This window comes from Urocampus carinirostris, chromosome 2 (assembly GCF_059441175.1).
Source record: "Urocampus carinirostris isolate Australia breed hairy pipefish chromosome 2, RoL_Ucar_1.0, whole genome shotgun sequence".
NCBI lineage: Eukaryota > Metazoa > Chordata > Actinopteri > Syngnathiformes > Syngnathidae > Urocampus > Urocampus carinirostris.
The window spans coordinates 21065995-21082008 of record NC_142350.1 but is presented as its reverse complement, the minus strand read 5'-3'; the positions used below and the strand labels follow the sequence as shown (position 1 = coordinate 21082008).

General features: G+C 37.4%; 1 protein-coding gene across 2 annotated transcripts in view; it reads right to left on the bottom strand.

The window, feature by feature from the left end:
* Window positions 1-16014, bottom strand: part of csmd3b (CUB and Sushi multiple domains 3b) — a 493867-nt gene that overhangs the window by 176077 nt on the left and 301776 nt on the right. For both annotated transcript variants that reach the window (XM_088329348.1, XM_088329349.1), the window contains exons 8-9: window positions 11483-11570; window positions 9790-9914 (exon numbers count right to left, since the gene is read on the bottom strand). In XM_088329348.1, the coding sequence (XP_088185474.1) occupies window positions 9790-9914; window positions 11483-11570 (213 nt within the window). The remainder of the gene's footprint in view (window positions 1-9789; window positions 9915-11482; window positions 11571-16014) is intronic.

Sequence of the window (16014 nt, the reverse complement as noted above, 5' to 3'; positions counted from 1 at the left end):
TCCGCGTAACTATTACTGTTCTGCCCCTAAATTTTTGTTAACAGTAGATGTAATTTATGTTTTGACCACTGGGTGGCAGCATGACTTATGTTTGGACAAGGGGTCTCCAACATGGTGCCCGTGGGTGCCAGGGAGCCCCCTAAGGACAGCTGAGGTGCCCGTGGACCTGTTCTGAAAATAGCTCACCAGTGCTCGGTCATTGTGATTTTACTGCTTGACTGAGTGTATTTAACACTATTTTTAACAAATAACCTGGTACAAATATATTAATATAATAAGTTGTTATTTTAGAAATAAAAATGATTAATTTCCGGTTTGTGGGCTTAATGGCCCAAAAAAATCTAAAAAAGTATTGACAATTATTTTCAAGCAATTATTTAAGATAAGTTGAGAATCTATTAAAGTATTAAAAACATTTTTTTTATTAATCTTTTTAATGATTATTGTTACAGAAAATACAACCAATTGAATTACAATTCATGACTTTTATAAAGCGAAGAAGCAAAAAATGTGCAGTTTTTTTTCAGGTAGCTATCCGGCTACCTTTGAAGCTTTGAAGCTAGGTATCTTCCTACATGGTTAGCTTTTTAGCAAGCTATGTACCCACTTTTTACATATTCTGTATACTATCTAGCTGACGATTTATGTTTTTTTGCTATTTATCAAGTTTTGGCCTCCTTTCTAGCTAGTTATCAAGTTTTTTATCTCCCTCTGGCTTTTTAGTTGGCTTTTTACTCTTTTAGATAGCTCCCTTTTTTTGTTAATTCTTTACCTATTTACTAGTCGGTCACCCCTCTCGAGGGATATGACCAGGGTAGATGGATAGATAGATTTACTATTCTAGCTAACTATCAAGCTACTTTTTAGCTATTTAGCAAGCCATCTAACTAAGTTGCGATTTAAAAAAAAAGCATGTCAAACTGGGTGCCCTTTGCGATACAGTGGGACCTCGCTACTTCGCGGTTCCACGTTCGCAGGTTCAGAGCTTCGTGGGTCTAAAAGAAAAATAATAATAAAATAAAATTAAAAAAAATATATATATATATATACATATATATATATATATATATATATATATATATATATATATATATATATGTATAGGCAGCACGGCGGCGCAGTGGTTAGCGCTTGTGCGGCACAGTTCATGTCATGGGAACCTGTCGTGGGTTCAAATCCAGCTCCAGACATCCTGTGCGGAGTTTGTATGTTCTCCCCGTGCTTGCTTCCGGTTTCCTCCCACATTCCAAAAACATGCATTTCAGGTGAATTGGCCGGTCCAAATTGTCCCTAGGTGTGAATGAGCGAATGAGTTGTCTGTCCCTGTGTGCCCTGCGATTGGCTGGCAACCAGTTCAGGGTGTCCCCTGCCCACTGCCCGGAGATGGCTGGGATGGGCTCCAGCCCCCCCGCGACCCTAATGAGGATAAGCGGTACGGCTGATGAGATGAGATGAGATATATATGCATTAAGTACATAAGCATTGAGCATATATATATATATATATATATATATATATTTTTTTTTTTTAAACATTTTTAAAGGGGCGTCGCTACTTCGTGGTTCCACATTCGCGGGTTCAGAGCTTTGCGGGTTTAAAAAAAAAATAATAATAAAATAAAATAATTTAAAAAAATAAATAAATATATATATATATATATATATATATATATATATATATATATATATATATATATATATATATATATATATATATATATATATATATATATACATAATAATAATAATAATAATAATAATTTCCTTGTATTGTCATTCTGTGTAACAATGTACACAGAACGAAATGTGGATTGCACCTGACCCGTTGTAGCGAGCCGATGCAGCCGCAGCCAACAGAGGGCGCCGCCGACCACTTTTTAAGTCTTAGGAATGACTCGGCCGGGGCGCGAACCACCGACCTCCCAGTCTCAAAGCGGGCGCCTTACCATCTAGGCTACTGAGCTGGTATGTATATATATAATTTTTTTAAGCATTTTTGAAGGGCCATCGCTACTTTGCGGATTTTCACTTTTTGCGGGTGGTTTTGGTCCCCATTAACCGCGAGGGATTACTGTAATTAGCCTAGATGGTAAGGCGCCCGCTTTGAGACTGGGAGGTCGGTGGTTCGCGCCCCGGCCGAGTCATTCCTAAGACTTAAAAAGTGGTCGGCGGCGCTCTCTGTTGGCTGCGGCTGCATCGGCTCGCTACAACGGGTCAGGTGCAATCGACATTTCGTTCTGTGTACATTGTTACACAGAATGACAATACAAGGAAATTATTATTATTATTATTATTATTAGTAACCAAAAGTAGCTCTCAGCATAAAAAGGTTAGAGACCCCTGGTTTAGACTTTCACATTTACTAGAAGGCAAAAGAGGTAGTTTCTTTAGCCTCATTAGAATGTTTACGCGTGTAAGGTGTCAATATCTTTATTAATCATTTGCAGTATAGGTAAGTAGAGGCGCCTCATAAAAGCCAGCCAGACTTAACCCGGCTCACGGGTATAAAAGCCCGAACCAGCCCAAGCCCGACCGATTCACTAGTTTTGAAGGGCTGGGCCAAAAGGAAACTCACATTTTATCCGAGCGTATGCGGCAAACACTGTAGTTACAACATTGCGTTACTCTACTACTTTTTAAAAGCAAGTTAAGAATTACAATGTCTTCTGTCTTTGACGATCCCTTCTTGGCTCATGAAAAGATACATAACCCTATATTTGCCAGCAGATTGCTGATAACTCCAAAAGAGGGTGTTTACATCTACATACGACAATTTAAGAGTATGAGGTCGCGTAATTTATCCTTGCTGGTATTCTCATGTTTTTCCTTTATACCTACATGTAAGCCGTGCTGACGCTTCCCTACTTATGACCATTCGACTTACGTGAAATGGTATATATGAAAAAGATTTTCGGGATGTCGAAAATTATCTGGACATTGCTGTAAGTAAGATTTTGTATTTTGTGCACCTTTTCTGAGTACAGGACATTACTGTATTGCTTTTTTCCGCCACTACCGACATGTGGTGGCGCTGTAAGAGGTCACCCAGCATCCACCCCGAAGAAGAAATCCGGCTTCTACCTCCTAGTTCGTGTGTAAACATAAAAACGTGTACAGTACTGTATCTCTAGCGCTTATACGTTTTTATTGTTTAATATCTTGTACATCCATTCAATATGGTTGGTGTAAAGTGTAAAGAAGAGGTAAGCCATTTCTTTTGAAATGAAAGTGGAATAAGTAAGCTTGATGCGGTTGACAAAATGGTCCTAACACTTTTTTTCGGCCACTTTTTACCACTGAGGAGTACCTCTTGAAGCGCATCTTTCAAAAGTAGGTTGAACTCAACTTTATCTTTAAAGAGCATATTATTTCATGAAATGTTAATTTTTTAGTACAAACAATACAGGTTACTTATACAAGCCTTAAAACATACTTATATAAACCTTAAACATAAAAAAAAAAATAGCACTGAAGCAACTTACGAACAAATTCAACTTACAAACGATCGTCCGGGTGGTCCATTTGTAAGTAGGGCAGCGTCTGTATTTACAACTACAGCTGCAATTATGAATCAATAAAATCGATTTGAATCGATAATCAGAAGTGTTGGCAACTTATTACCTCATCGATTCACTGTGTTGCACAATTTACAAGCCACTAAGCAGGTTGATCAATGCAAATTTAAGTGCATTGGATCTCGTTGTGAAGTTATAAAGTTTTAGCACCACGTTGGTCAAACAGAGAGCATCAAAAGACCGTTTCAATAAAAGTATGAAGTTTTTAAACAACAGAACATTGTATCATTACAAACAAAATTGGCATTAAACAGTCAAATACTACAAAGTTAAAAATAAACAGGAAGTTATGCAGAAGTACAGAGAAAAAATATGAAAAAAACTAATATATAAAGCAAAAAGAAAAATAATAATGATCACACCTTTAATGATGACATGACAATGTTTATCTTTACATTTTCTGACTTTTTTTGTTTTTTTATCTTTCTTTTGCTTTTCTTCATTATTCCAATTTGTTCTTTTTTCTTTCTGTTTTCCCTTTGACTTTAATTCCCCCTTTTTTCTTCTTCTCTTCTCTTTTTGCCCTTGTTTTTCCTGTTTTTTTGATTTTCGATGTTTTCCCGTTTTTCCTTTTTTTTTTTTCTTTCATTCACAAAAGGCTGGGCGGAAAAATAATAAGGAAAAACGGTGCCTATTAGTCACTTTAAGACTCCGTAGTCTGTATTTTTCTTCATGCATTTTAGCACTTGTTTGTTTTTATCTATACAATACAGTGACATTAATAGGTTGAGTAATACACATTGTCTCTTTAAGCAGTTTTAGGGGGTCAGCTTCAATACAAGTATACGCGGCAATGTGTAACTAGTCAGTTACTTTCAAAATAACGCGCTAGCTACATTTTGCTGTCAGTAATCTGGGGTTGGTAACGCGATTACTTTTTAAATGAAGTAATTGTTACCTGTAACCGATTACTTTTTTTTTTTCAGTGGCGCTTTTTCAGTAACCCCGATTGCCACACTGCCACTTGCGACGTCTGTCTGTCCTCCTTGAAATAGTAACAACACGTTGTGTACTCATCGAATTCTTCGGCATATACAGACGTGACGCGCCTGTGAAATCTGGTTGAATAAATAAATGTAAACAGGAAAGTGGGGGGAAAAAAATGTCCTCTGTAGTACAAGTGACTTGAAGATCAAATCCCTGTTGGCTCGGCTCAGCTTCTGCAACAAAGAAGAGCTGATTCGACATTTACATTCAGCCAGGTCTGCCGTGACGATACCTGCGTTGACAGCGTAATCCGCCCACAATTCCGTTTTTTTACCCTTTCCCTGCAGACGCAGTCATGTTTTGCTCCAACTTAAGCCTCGCCTCGGCGAAATTTGCAGAAAGGAATTACGTGCGTTTGCAGTATAATGGTCGAGCTGGCGAGGCTGCACGAATTTCCTGATGCTGGTGTAATCTGGACGAGTCCGGATGCTGGATGTATTGGCTTATCAAGAAGAGTCTATTAGTATCGCACCTGCATCATTTGAAACAATACAATTTTACAGTGTCTGATATTAAAGTTTGTAACCTGCAGGGATGTTATTTTATTACATTTTATCTTGACTGTGACAAGCAGACTGGACTCAATATTCCATGCGTTGTTCTTTAACAAAGCCATAGAAACTTCTCGTTTCAAGAAGGGCTTTGTTTAAAATATCTAGGGTGCCTTGTTTTACGTGTCCTTAAAAAGTTGAAAGTTGAACATATTCTCATTAATGTATATATATATATATATATATACTTACTTACTTATTGCTCCAGCGAAGGTCGGGGGGTCCCGTCCCTGTGCGTTGAGCCGACCAGATGAACCAGGTTTTTCCAATGCTAATATATATATATATTATTATTATTTTTTTTTTAATATATATATTTTTTTTTTTACGTTTTTTTTTTGCTTCTAAGTATTATTGCATATTGTTAATTCCACCATTCTTATGATGCACTATTTTTAATCACAAACATTGCACTATTGTACTATCTTAGGCCAGTCTACAAGCGCTATGTTGTAGGAAAAAATGTCTGGCTTTTATCCTGATAGTGTTTTCTCTTTTTGTCTCTTTCAAGTCTTTACTCCATGTTTTACCCTGGAGTCCCATGTCCAATCTCGTTTCACTATGTTTATATAATTGACAATAAAAACAATTAAATTCAATAAACTTTTTCATTTGACTTTAAACATCAATACTCGTGATTTACATTGTGACTGCAAATCGTGAAGTAACTATATTTTTAATACTAATCCCCATTTAAAAAATATATATTTATTTATTTTACATGTTCACTTGCTCCTATAGCATTGCAAATATTTCACTCTTAAAGCATTTAGGAGTATATATAAATCATTTTTTTAGAAAAATGCTGAATCATAAAATAGGACCTTTGCTTGCAAAAATACGTACCAAAGTACCAAACCTTGACTGTAGCTGCACTGTTGGAGCCAGCTTTAACTATGAGCTACAAATATGATAAGCATAGAGCTGCCTTTATAACATGAAGGAGAATAGGTGATTACCATATTATGCGATTGAACGTTACCTGGAGTATATTATTCCCACGTTGTGCGTGGCACGGCGAGGCCAAGCACATAATGGCCTTGTTACTAAGCAACAACCGCCCGAGCGGCACGGAGCGCTTTGTCATGTCAAACAAAGTTGCCTGCTGTGCAGTTGCTCATAATGCTGCTGCTTTATTGCAAACAAATCACTGTTAGGCAACATTCTTTACACTGGGTGTCTACCCGGGTATGCAGAAGCGGTCGTCACGCACCCCCGGAGATAATAACTTGCCTTTTAGACGCTCATCATTTCGTCTTTGGGGATTATGATGATTCCCTAACAGGCGTTAACCATCTGAGATTGCCAATCGTAAGGAATCGAGACGTCTAATATCTTTAATAATGATTCGCGTAATAAGCTTGATTGTTGTGGACCCATTTGAAACAGAGGGAGACCGGGGGATCGTAACGTTCCGCTTATATTGAATCGCATTGCAAAGAGATTGTGTTAAAGGAAGTCTAGGTGCACCAGTTCCGTTGTTATATTTGTAATTTTCAACATCGTAAGCATCAGTTAAACACGTTACGCAACCTTTCCTTTTACAGCAATTACAGCTGAAGCCCTGACATGCTGCAGATAAACTCAAATACCGTTGCGAGTGGCTAGTGGTACTTGCTATGTTGATCCCCTTGTGGTAGGCGGTGAGCATGGCAGCAAATAGGAAAAATATACAGAGAGTAATCAACGCGACCTAAAAGATCATTGGATGATCTCTACCCCGTCTGGAGGACATTGCCAGCTTGCCATACCGCAGCATAGCCATCATCATTATAAGACTCCTTTAACCCTAGCTACCACCTATTTGACCTGTTTTTCGCCCTTTGGTAGGTTCTATAGGTCCCTTTAAACATTACTTTTCATTCCACTACTGTTACAATGGACTATTATTTCATTTTACCATTTTTCTTAGCACTACTTTGTAAATATCTTTGCCTATTTACTCCAAAAATATTTTCTCTTTAAAGCCTTTATTACATGTTTATCTAATATTGTTGCATACAATGTTTCACAACATTGATAGCAATGACAATAAAGAAAAGTAAATTCAATAAAACTAGCGCTAGCTACAGATTCTACGAAATCACTAGTCTTTTAATGTAATTTTGTGATATGCCACACAGATCCAGCAATGGCAACTAACCAGTAAGCGGACCCCAAACATTTAAAGTGATGGCCATGTGTCGAGTGTCTTCCTTAGTCTTCAAATGCAGATGGAAATCTCAAATTCAGAAACAAATTCAATCAACGCTAAAAATTACAAATTTCTAAGCAATGTGAGCTTCCTATTGATGTATAAAAACAAAACAAACATGTTAAATGTGACATAATTGTAATTAATGGTCACTTTCATTTAAAAGTCTATGTTCTAGTTAATGGTATATCATTGAATCAAATAACAGATAAAACATGTGCTTTTATTTTATAAACGCAATTGCGGTTTAACATTAACAAATATTTATTAAATGCACATCAAGCCAGCAGAAACATACCAAAGAAATATATCATTTGCAAAATACCTTGTAAATATGTTTGACTATCCTGACATTATCTTATCCTATTGTTTCACTTTTAAGTCATTATTGCGTGTTATCGTGGATGACTTGTTACAAACCATTTTTTCTACACTGTTATTAATGACAAAGAATTCAATTGAATGGACATTTGTACAAGACTGTCCAAAACTAAGCTCAGAATTGTCCATTTGCCTCCTTATTCCAAATTATGCTGACTTCATACTTTGAGAATGCGCCCGAATTATTATTAGTCAGGTGACGCAATAATTCTGTTCATTCTTCCACAAAGGAACGTGCACCCCATAAATTTGCCCTTCTATCTTCAAGTAAGCGTCTCTCGCCGAGAGTCTGAAGGCATCCCAAGGCCAACTTTGACAAACGACTTTGGCATTTACAGTGACAGACACCCTCCGTCTTCGTCTTGCCTCAGCTCAGTACTTCAGTGTGCGCCAGGGAAAACCAGACCAGGTCCCGATTTCAACCAGACTGGACATACAGTGGTACAGAGACCCCTCGCTGCTTCATGCTTCGTACAGCAATAGTGAACTGCTTCACAGATTTTGAATTAAATTGTCCTCACTGTCATTGGTATCAATCTATTGTGCATTGTGTTCTGCAGCAGACAGCAAACAGCAAATTATTTCATGGGGGCAGGTCGGGGAGGGGTTTGTGTGTTGGATTAGTGTTACTGTGTGCGAGACTGGCTGTTGTATGATGTTAGTCAAAGAGAAGGGAGGGCACACCAGTCAATATGACCACCAAAAAAAAAACATAGAGGACGGCAGTTAGTGACTATAGTGGCTCATTTCATTAAAAGGACATTTATCAATTGAATCAGATTCTGAGGAAAGCCAGAAGAGCGCAAAAAGAAGGATCACCAGCTAGTGCTCCTTGGATTGTTTTTGGCTCCGGGAAGGGACTGAGGCGGTGGTGGAGCAATAATGGTGCTGCAAGTCTGGCCTACTGTTACGGATATGCTACATAACAACCCTGACAGGCTAGCCCTGTTGAGCCTGTATCTAACCAACGCCAGATCCATTACCCACAAAAAGGATGACGCGGAGCTTCAACAAGTGGGAAACCGCCACATTTGGAATGGTTGTACTTTAATCATTACGGAGTCCTGACTCAATTTTTTGCAAGCATGCAGCTAGAAAGCTGCTCTTTAAAACGCTTTAAAGGAGAAGCCCTCCAATTTCGTACTTTTGAGTAGTAACAGTAAAAGGTCGTTCATTCAACTGCAATTCTGTGTTCTGAGTTTTATTTGTAGATCTTATTTTGTTATAGTCAAAAATTTTCTGTCGATAGAAAGAAAAAAGCTCTTGAAGCGTCCGTCCGTCCTTAACCATATAATTAATTTTCTCACTACACTGTTTCACTATGCCTACACTCTATACATCGCTGGATAAAAACGAAGAAATGGGGGCTTCTGATCAAAGCCACTGCTGCCACCTATTGTTGATTTTTCATACTGAAATCATTCCAGGAGCTATTTTTAGGTTTTGCCACTCAGGGACAATGCGTCTGGTAATGTAAACGTTATGGCACTGAATGAGGTAATGGCAAGATGGAGAGACTTGTCATTGTGGAAACGCGACAAAGAGCTAGCGGGAGCCAGCGACACGAAGAGCAAAAGACCTACAACTTGAGCCATCATCAGGTAAAACCCGAATGGATTTCAACGCCTGCCGCTCTGTGACTGTGGTCTGGCATGATAAAGCAGCGAGTGCAGGTTGTTATCCGCAAAATGTTTTTTGGTTAAAAAAAGAAGCAAATAAAAACATGTTGTAAAAATCTGAGTGTGTACTTTTATTTGAAGTGACAGTAACTAATCCTTAATGTAAGGTGTACAGCAAGTGCTCACATATCATCAAAAGTGGTGCACTGTCAGTCCTCCTACTTCAACTTCCACACCTTCGTTAAGGTGACTCCCTCATAATAAATTTGCATTTTATTTCATTAATATCATCATATTTATCTTACCAATGTATTGTATGTTTACCATACATAGTTTTTAATTTTTTATTGATTAATTTCAGTGAAATTCACTCGCTACACGAGGAATTTGATCTAAGTGCATACTTCCTAGAACGAATTAGGCTCATATGAACAGGTACCACTGTCCCAGCATTCCAAACATCCTGCATTACTTTAATTTTACCTTTGCAAACAGGCCTGTGGTCGCTCCAGGCTGCGAAGACTTCGGCCACTCGCTGGCAGCTGATGCTTTTACTGCCTTGGAGGACATAGTCTTCGTCGCAGATGAACTGCACCACGCCGCCAATACTGCAAAGAGAAATTAACAAAACATCTTGAGTGCTCATCTTTTAGAACAATGGTTTCGCAACCTTATCTGTGCCACGGGCAGGTTTAAACAGCGCAAATCTATTCTCACGATCCGGCCCAATAACGGTATTAGTAACAATATTAAAAACAATGATAACAATAATAAATGATGATTATTATGATAATAAACAGCCCAAATCCTCTATGCAATCACTGGAGTATTAACAGATACAGATGCATAGGAAAATGAATTAGGTTTCTCCCATTATTTTAATTCACACCATGTGGTACAACAGGGATCGGGCAACTTTTTGACTCAAAGGGTCATGAAAGCAAAACATTTTTTTGGAGAGCCAGACGACATATTTTCAGACAATTTAACACACCACCAATGCTGCTCTCCAGGCTAATTTTGACCATTATTCTTGTCATAACAACATTTTCAAAATTAAGTGCAAATAGTCATTTTGTAAAAATATCACAAGATACTACAAACAAGACTGTTATGAATGTATTTAGAAGAGTGCACAATGTGTGTTTTGATCTACCCACTCTTACCGCTCACCCATTTAAATTGCTCTGGGTACTTGGCTCGTGTTTTTGAGGTTTTACAGTTTGTTTTGTGGGTTTTCATCATAAATTGTCTCAACAGTGAACATACTTTGTTTATAGAGCTTCCATATTCAGGATTCCATTGAGACATATACAGCCAGAACAGGGTATGTTGGTGTAACACCTTGACTGTAAACTAAACCAAAAGCTTACTGTGTTGCTTCTGCATCGCAACTATTATGCGGTAAGCTAAAAACATCATTTATGTCCTATTTCTTTTTTTTTGAGGAGGTTGTACAAAGTAAAAGAGCCATATATGGCTTTGGAGCCATTCATTCTTCATTCTTGTACAACGTTATTTCGCCATATATAGATAATTACAATGTTGTACAATGTGGTAATGCGAATTCAAAAAAGTGTGATGATGAAATGATGCCCTTTCCTTTGTTATCTACAACCGAAGTGTCTCCGTGGTTAGGATTAGGCTCATACTGAACGTTCATAATTGATATGGAATCCTCGTACTAATGCAGATTTCATAGTGTACTGTTTAGATGTAGCAGGCACCTGCCGTTAATTACGAGGGAAGAGGCAATGAAAAGCAAAGCCAACAAAGAGCATTTTAGGCATCATTTTCAAGGAGACTTGTTAACAGACGTGACAACCTTTTCAAGCATTTATAAGCACTCCAACAAAAATTCAAGCACTCTTCAATCTGTGAAAATACATCATTAAAATTCAAGCATTGTCAAAGATTTCAAGCACCCCAGTGAACCCTGCATACTACTTTAAGACCTCGGTATAATGCGTAGCAAAATGTTGAGGTAGTTTTTTAGGTGAAAAATGTGTGGATACACAAAAAATACAATACAAGCATAACAAAAAAATCAGGAAAATAATGTTTTTTCTATCTGTGTAGCTGGTACGAAATAAACCATGGCTTGGAACAGATCCATCGCCTGTGGGTTCCCGATTATTGTTTTAGAAGACACGGCTAATACAAGGTTGGGCACTACCTGAAGTCGTTGCCGTGGCGTTTGCCATTCTCCGGTTCTCCTGGGTCAGGGCAAGAGTTTGACGCCTGTCTCACGCCACCTTCATTTACTGCAAAGATACATGTGTCAAAAATTCAGGATGAAGATAATGGTTTTGAGAGTTAGGTATTCACCAAAAATAGTTGCATAAAAAAACAGATGGGAAATGTTAGCGATGCACGATAAATATCAGACGGATATTTATAAGACAGGTAATGGCAACAAAAAAATGACGGAAAAAATCACGGAAATTGGTCGGTTGAGAAGAAAAATTAACCACTAATTGCTCCGTTGAAACTATGCTGTTATATACTGAGGCGATACTACTTTTTGGAGACTTTTTTAACCAAGCTTTACAATATTATTATTTCCGATGGAAAAATTGCTTTTTTTGAACCAACATTGGAAACAGTTAGAACATGTTCCATATGTAATTTGAAGTAATTTTGTCCGTAATGTTCCCTCCGGGTTTGTTTGTTTGTTTCACTCGCTCTCCGTCTTCATTTTTTGTTTCACCTGATGAGATACTCTAAAAGTCGACCTTTGGTAATTTTATTCTAGTTCATTTTTTATTATTTATGTTCCTGGATGTGTTGTCTCTGTTCTGTATCGTTGCACCACGGGGCACAATGACAATCAAGCACTTCTGATTATTTTCTATTGTCTTTGTCAGGGGGACGAATTAGAGCTTGCTTGTCAATGTGAGACTGGCATCATTCAAATATGGCCGTCAGTTAAATTAAAAAAAAAAGGAAAATAATGTTTCAGTGACAGACTCCACAGTGTTTCAAATTCATACAATTTTTAATGACTTAAAAATAATCAGATTTTTTAAGTAACATTAAAAGTAGAAATGGGGTGTGAATCATACTTTGGCCCTGAAAACTACATCCGTGATTTACATATGCAATTTTTAATCTTGCGTCTGCATTCATCAAGAAAGATGATTTTTAAATATTGAGTAAACTTGAGTAGTTTGTTTTTGAGACAAATCTCTCCCCATAAAGGTGTTGGGTAAAAATCTAAGTAATATGTAGCTGACATTTTCAGTTACAGGAAGTTCTTCCTGTTAGAATTTACCAGTAATTTTTTGTATGGTCCATAGTAATAAATGTCCATCATTGATACGTGATCCTTGCACTAATACACATTTCATAGTTCCCTGTTTAGGTGTATCATGCACCTGTCCACTTGGGCGCGACCCATAGGGAGTGATGACGTTTAATAGGACAATTCCATACAAACTAATGCCTGCTGCAGTTCTTCTTGGGGGAAAAAGAAATACATTGGCAAAGAGAAGCCACCAGAGAGTAGTGTCAGTGTCATTTTTAAGCAGACCTTTTAGAAACATGGAAACGGTTTCAAGCATTTACAAGCACTTCACCCAAAATTCGAGCAATTTTTAATCCTTGAAATTATTGTGATTAAAGGTTCAGGCATTTTCAAGGACCCGTACGAACCCTGTTTAATTCGAATTTGCATTATTGTGGGCATCTAAAACAGCAAGTAACCTAATGGTGGCGTAGCACTCGAAAAATAAAACTTTTCAAAGAATTTTCAAAGATTCAACAAAAACAACTGGCACGCCTGGAGAATACTCTCTCTGCGTCAAGCCGAGAATGAGAAATTAAAGCGCAAAACCCATTTTATTTCCTTTCTTAAAGCTTTAGGAGTTTTTTTGTGTGAATAAGTAAGAACCCCATAGTGTGTCGTGTTTGTGCTGCAGTACGCCAACACATGTTCTCCCTTCAGGAACGTTCCCAAAAAGTTGGCACAGAAATAAAGTTGGCCTGGATATTATACACTTGAAGATCAAACAAATGAGTTTTTTTTTTTTAAATGAAAACAAACTTAAAACAAGTACAAGAACTAGTTTGCGAAAAAAGGGTTACCAATGAACTGTATTGTTCATCCTATTATGCATTCTATTATACGTATCATTTTTTTGTCCTCTGGTACCCCGCGGCTTAGGGAGGGAAACCTTCACTTGCCAAAAACTTCCTAAAAGTAACATTTTTGCCAACTTCTTAAAGCTGAGCAGACGAAGCTGCCGGATGGCAAACGAAATAATGTGCAGCCGACAAAGTAGCGACGTGACGGCTGCTTGTTATGTTGTCACCTTTTCCCTGCCTAGTATGAGTCACGCTCTTCTTTGAAGTGACTGTCAAGACGAGCTGGGGTTGTAAAAATATGAATAAATCGTATATCATTGTTCCTGAATTTCTTCCTGCATGTTCTCGTCCCCGATTGGCAGTGTTGGGACTAACACGACACAAATGAACTTTTCTTGGTACTTGTATGCGTTAATACAAATCTGTAACTCAACTGTTGCTACAACAAATCATGCATGGACTTGCTCCCTCATATCTTTTAGATTTAATTTCCCCCTATGTTCTGGTCCGGGAGCCTTCGATCTGTAAACGCTGGTCTACTAGTGATCCCAAGAGCCAAGAAGAAATCCGCAGGTTCGAGAGCATTCTCCATCCAGGCCCCGATGCTGTGGAACGCTCTTCCCCCTGAGATCCGTTCTGCAACCCCAGTGGAAATGGTTAAATCTAAGCTTAAAACACACTTCTACTCTATAGCATATGAATAACCTATATTTTATGTTGATAATATGTGTATCATTTGCCCTCATGTAGGTTTTAGATGAGGGGATGGTGTCATAATAGTCTGTAATAATAGTTTGCAATAGTCTTTGATCTGTGCAGCCCTTTGAGACTCTTTGTGATTAAGGGCTATACAAATAAACATGACTTAACTTGACAACACGGTGCATTAATCCACTACTTTTCAAAAGCAAAGCATCAATTACAATGCAGTCTGTTCATAGACAGTTCATCTTCCGTTAATGTTTAAGTCGAAGTGAATACTCTGTGACAGTTATTTTTGATAGAACTGATTCGGTTACTGGGTGTAAAGTCGTTTTACCTCAAAACTCAGGGAAGACACATGTACTGTATTTTCTGGACTACAAGGCGCAGATAAAAAAACAAAATTGGCAAGAAATTTGAAAGTCTACTTTATAATCCGGTAAACCTTTTATACCGGAAAACACAGTAGATACTACTAGAAATGGATGGTTACAGTTAAATGATACCGTCTACAGTAACTTTCCTGCCTTTAAGAAACATAACTCTGTTTTCAAGTGCCCTCTTGTAGTTACATATAAATTGTACACAAATCCTGGTTACATTTCAACCAACGATGATAGGGGTTATAATAACCAAAATGCAATAATCATGTTTTATTTGTTTTTACCCAATTATCAAGACTTTATGAATTATTTGAGAGCTTGTCATCCAATTGTTTGTATTTATTAATTGTGTATGTTTAATCAAATAGAAAAAAATGTATAATATTTTGTTCACAAGCATTTGTGCCAGTATGATTTCACTGTTCTGCCTTTGAGTGCTCTTGGAGCGCCTGCTTTTAGTTAACATCTTAATGGTTTGTTACTAAAAAAAAACAAAAACAAAAAAAACTGAAATACACAGGACTGGGACGGAAGTTCAGATTGCCCACTTTGGAATGCTAACTCCTTAATCCTTAATCCTTTTTTTTTGTCGCACGTTGTTCACTAATTATCCGTCTGGCTAAAAACGGATATTTCGAAGGAATTTTAGAGCGAATATCAAATGTCATGTAATTGTATGTTCTGTGAAAAGGGTTATTTTAATTTAAATGCATTTGTTTCTTATGCAACCTTAGCTCTTGCAGTATTTTAAATTACGTGCGCCTTATATATACAAAATTAAATCATAAAAATACAATTTTTTGGGGGGTGCTCTTTATAGTCCAATTTTAACAATTTTAATCACTTTTTAATTAAATATGATAATGTCTTTATTTTTCCCTCCACACTATTTCATATATGCACATACTAGTTTGTACAAATGTTTTGTGTGAATCATGTATTTTGCAGAGCCACAAATATATCTGCAATTTGCTTAGGCAAAATGTTTAATCTTGCGTGTGCATCTATCAAGGCATGATTTTTAAATCTTCAATAAATTGCAAACATATTTGTTTTTGAGACAAATCTCTCCCCATATAGGTTAAGGAATCTTGGGTACAATTGACTAATAGGCAGCTTACATTTTCAGTTGCAGGAAGTTCTTCCCATTACAATTCACCACTGAGAAACATTTTGCATGGCCCATATTACATTTCCAAAGTTGATAGGTAATCCTTGCATTGATACACATTTTATAGTGCCCTATTTAGGTGTAGTGACCTACGGTTCACGGGGCGATGACGTTCCACAGGACGATACTGTAAAAACGTATGCCAGTTGCCGTTAATCCAGGGGGAAAGTGCAATGGCAAAGCAAAGCCAGCAAAAAGTGTCTTTATCGTTTTAGAAAAGAGTCGAGAAACACAAATTTCATCCATTTACAAGCATCTTACCCAAAATTCAAGCACTTGTCAATCCTTGAGAATACAACATTGAAATTGAAGAGTTTTAAAAAATGTTTAAGCACCTATACGAACCTTGACATACCCACTCAAATA